At 32.1% G+C, this 5,057-nt stretch overlaps 1 protein-coding gene across 1 annotated transcript; it reads left to right on the top strand.

The window, feature by feature from the left end:
- The first annotated feature begins 207 nt into the window (after positions 1–207).
- On the top strand, positions 208–4,762 carry LOC123655836 (lipase member H-B-like). The gene is made up of 5 exons (XM_045591589.1): positions 208–251; positions 3,656–3,798; positions 3,892–4,137; positions 4,299–4,641; positions 4,717–4,762. The coding sequence occupies exons 1-5, from the start codon at positions 208–210 to the stop codon at positions 4,760–4,762; spliced, it is 822 nt and encodes a 273-aa protein (XP_045447545.1).
- Positions 4,763–5,057: the final 295 nt, after the last annotated feature.

Genomic DNA, 5,057 nt, shown 5'->3' with positions numbered 1-5,057 from the left:
TCGTAAAGCAAATACGCATTATTAGATATAATACGATAAGAACCTGTTAGATCTCAATTTAATTTAAATGGGACTACATGACACGCGCCTTTAAATTAAAAAATAAATAAATATCGAAATCGGCCAACCCAATAAAAAGTTCTGAAGCAACATACATAAAAAACAGTCGAATTGAGAACCTCCTCCTTTGTTGGAAGTCAGTTAAAAATGAAAAAGGAATGTACTCCCACCAAGACGAGACCAAATGGCTTGTAATGGTAAAAAGTTATTAGATCTCGTATAGAGCGAAAACTCAACTCTATAAGCCTTAACATCACAAACTATATCTTAGTCAAAATTGGTGGCAACAGTTTACGTCAACTTGTTTTTGGGGATTCCACTCATTATTTTTTTCTAAGCTCTTTGGCTTTAAAACTTATAGATTGAATCAAATTTAAAGTTTTAAGCCAACTGTGACTTCTTGTGATCAGTTGTCAATAGAGCAATATATTGAATTTCATTATCATATCTTATCTGTCATTAGTTTAAAGAATAGAAATAAATAATGAGCGGAATAATTCTTTGAGGTCGTATTTATTTTATCAATCCTATCTTAGTACCTTGATTTCTTAGATATTAGGCAACTATATAAATAGTAATAATTTTGAAGATTGCCAGATTTATTTCTATCGTTATTGTACGTTATAGGCAAGATGAATAAAATACTGATTGTGTTTGCCGCTACAATAATTGGTGAGAAATTTATGTTAATATTTTATTCATAATTTTTAAAAAACTAAACACCTAGAACTTCTAAGCCTGCCTACTTCTGTTGATATATGTTAAATTTATTGATATTTATCTATTTATCCGTTTCTAAATGTTATCCTGATCATGATTTATTTATAACCTTAAAAAAGGATTCTTAATATGTACGATTTTATTTTTGTGTACCCACACATTAGGAATTCTAAACATTTTTGAATATCATATCAAAAATTGACCGCTCCAGCGGGATTCGAACCCGCGTCTCCGACTGACTGTGTCGGCGCTTTAGCCAATTAAGCTATGGAACGATGACGCGGGTTCGAATCCCGCTGGAGCGGTCAATTTTTGATATGATATTCAAAAATGTTTAGAATTCCTAATGTGTGGGTACACAAAAATAAAATCGTACATATTAAAAAATAGCATGGTGTCGTCTCCTGTCAAAGATTTTCGTTGTAATATGAAACTTTGAATAGTTACGGGTCTCTGTAAAGAACTCACTATAGACGGCGCCACGGTTCACTTAAACCGAAAATAAAAATCATCATATCAAAAATTTCGCTCTAGCGGGTACATCGTTCCATAGCATAATTGGCTAGAGCGCCGACACGGTCAATCGGAGACGCGGGTTCGAATCCCGCTGGAGCGGTCAATTTTTGATATGATATTCAAAAATGTTTAAAAGGATTCTTTTTCAGTATGCAGGTAATCAAAGAGGCTTTTCCTTAAACCACCATTTTATATTGAAATTCTTAGATTTGACGATAATTCTTTTTTTAAGATTCTGTTTTATTGCGGGTAATTAAATAGAACATAAATATAAACACAACATGAATTTCTTTTTCTTATTTTTTTTAATATTATTGTTTCACCTAAGGCCTAGATAAACTAGATACTCGTATGGTTTTTTAGTGATTATTTGTCCATTTATTTGTTTTTTTTTTTTTCTGAATAGTTTCAACATTAGAGTTTAGTCAAATAATATTTCTCGTCATACATACTTAGATTAAAAGGTTAGTAAATAAAAAACATTTTTTTAAATAAATTACTGTCAAATACACTTACAACACAACAATTAGTTTATTTATTTATTTCGAATTTATCGCTTTTTTAATTAATAGGTCTTTTGTGGAATTATTTTTAATAAGGAACTACTTTTCCCCCAGAGTTTGCCTGTTTGGGTTACATAATCAAAATCAAAATAAAAATTGGTTTCATTCAATTTCGGCGGTTGCAACTGTCTTCCCTTAAAATATAGACTACGGTGATTCAATGATAATGTAGCATTCCGCGAGTGAAAGAATTTCCAAAATCCAGTACTTTCGGTTACAAAAAAAATAAAATAAAAAAAATTAACTGTTTCCTCTTCATATAAGTGTTAGTGTCAAGTATAGACTGGTATCATATAAATATGAAAGATTACGCTGATATACCTATTTAAAAAAAAAGAATAATTAATTTTCACCACCTTAATCCTTCGTAATAATTAATTAGGGTATATATAGTACTAAGTACAAAATATTTTATTGAAAGTTTCAATGACAATTGTTATATTAATTATATCAATAATTGTGTTTGCTCGCAAACGAAAAATAACCGACTTCAATTACATCGATGAGTAATACAACGTAGATCGACGAAAAAATAGTCAAGTAACTGCGCGTTATCAAAGATTACTCAAAAAATAGTTATCAGATCTCAATAAAATTTATATGTGACCACATGACAAATGACAATGACATGACTTTGGATTAAATTAAAAATTATTAAAATCGGTACACCCAGTAAAAAGTTATTGCGGATTTTCAAGAAGTTCCCTCGATTTCTCTGAGATTCCATCATCAGATCCTGGTTTTCTTATCATGGTACTAAACTAAGGATATCTTCTTTCCAACAAAAAAAGAATTATTAAAATCGGTACACCCAGTAAAAAGTTATTGCGGAATTTCAAGAATTTCCATCAATTTCTCTGGGATCCCATCATCAGATCCTGGTTTCCTTATCATGGTACTAAACTTGGGATATCTCCTTTCCAACAAAATTTGTCAAAATCGCTCCACCCAGTCAAAAGTTCTGATGTAACATACATAAAAAAATACAGTCGAATTGAGAACCTCCTCCTTTTTTGGAAGTCGGTTAAGAAGAAAAGAAACGATACTCAACTTGCGTTAGTATAAAATAAGTTCGAGTATGTTTTTTTTTTATGTGATTACTATCGGATCCAACAAAAGTCACATACACCGAAATCTATTAGCTGACGCACGTCAGTTCGTACATAGGTGTCATCGACATATAAATAAGAAAATCAAATATTTACCGACACTGTTTTTGTAAGCAATAAAAAAACAATTGACGTAATTAATTGATATTAATCTATTTTATCATTTAAATCAACATTAGATTTATGTGATAATTGATATGATATACTTATTAGCAAACTGAATGATAGTATAAACGTTATCACAAATTTAATCATCAGACTTTGTATATTGCGTAAAACTAAAATATATTTTACTATTAGCTGTACCCGCGACTTTGTTTGCAACTTCCATCCGTTTATTCAACCTATAAGATAGAGCCATGATTTAGATGTAATTTAAAGGTTTTGCTCGTCGAATATAATTAAGATTTATTATAAGTTTCAGCTTGTCACGCTGTTCCCAGTTTATCGAGACAAGGAAGCTTTAACAGATACTATGTTTACTCACGGTAAGTTGATATTTTTTCTACGTAAAGTATTTTGTAAGTTTTTATTAAAATAGTATACCATTAATAATAAAAATAGTATATCATTTAGTGTATGTGATGACTTAAAAATAATAACATAATATCAAACTAACCGTAACTAGTTATTACTATTTACATTCGATTCATGACTTCTTAAAAATCGAACATTATTTTATTACAGTGACACACCTCGAGTGCCAGTTGAATTAGACGTAACAGCAGCTAATTTAAACGAAACAATATCTGCAACAAGAAACACTTCTATCGTTGTCCACGGACACAAGGGTTCCGCGACCACTAGCTTGAACCCTACAGTTAAGGATGGTAAAATCATTTATTTTAATTAGAATATATAGAGATAAGAATTCTTGCTTGAAATTTAACGAATATTATTGCGTAACCTTTTTGTTTTTACAGCCTTCCTCGTATATGGTGACTTAAACGTTATTGTAGTGGACTGGTCAGTGTACGCGTCACAAAGTTACCCCGTTGCGGCGGGTGCCGTTCCAAGTGTGGGTACTTATTTGGGAAATTTAATAAATGAGTTGGTTACCGCTGGAGTTGTAAACCTTGAAACGTTACATTTAGTTGGTTTCGATCTGGGTGCTCACATCGTCGGATTTGCTGGAAGGAGAGTTAACGGAACAGTTGCAAGAATCACTGGTAAATACCAAATTTGTAAATTTCGCGTCAGTACAAATCATTTTTATTCCAAATACAGAAAAATAAAACACGGCTGAAGACTTGTAAAGGGCATCAATGTTAAAAATGTATATTTCAGATCGTAATCTCTATTATATAATATATAAGACAATTTCTTTCAGGCCTTAGTCCTGCTGGGCCAAATTGGGGTGCCAATTCCAATCGTTTAAGCAGAAATGATGCTTACTATGTCGAAATTATTCACACCGATTCTGGCGGTCTCTTTGGCTACGGTGTCGGTGATGCAATTGGTGATGTCGACTTTTTCGTGAATGGCGGCTCTGGACAGCCTGGATGCCCCTTTAACAACAAGTGCAGTCATAACCGCGCCTGGGACGTTTTCACTGCTACGCTCACACATAATCATTTAGTCGGAAATCAATGTGGAAATTGGCATCAAGTTACTTTAAACCTCTGTCGAGGCTATTCCTTACGAATGGGCAATAACGAATTTAACAAGCTTGGGTATGCTTTTTTTAAACAATAGCTATAATTTAGATTTATTATTCAATAATTAATAATCACGTTATTTATTTTCAGAACTGGGATGTTCCGTGTAAATACAAGGCGAACTTATCCCTTCTAAACAACACTCAAAATTAAATACTCTTGTTTGAATTGTTGATTTATTGTAATAATTTTTAAAATACATTTTTTTTCAATTAAATTTATGTTTTATCTCTATCTCTACTATGCCGTGCTAGTTAGAATATAGCCACTCCCTCTCTTCCTGTGGGTGTCGTAAGAGGCGACCGAGGGATAACACAGTTCCAATACCACCTTCTAACTTAAAAAGCTGACCGATGGCGGGATAACCATCCAACTGCTGGCTTTAAAATACACAGGCCGAAAAAGAAATTAACGAATATTTTTAATATATT

This window comes from Melitaea cinxia, chromosome 8 (genome assembly GCF_905220565.1).
Source record: "Melitaea cinxia chromosome 8, ilMelCinx1.1, whole genome shotgun sequence".
Lineage (NCBI taxonomy): Eukaryota > Metazoa > Arthropoda > Insecta > Lepidoptera > Nymphalidae > Melitaea > Melitaea cinxia.
Note: the sequence above shows the minus strand (reverse complement) of the source record. Positions and strands in the feature narration are given on the sequence as shown.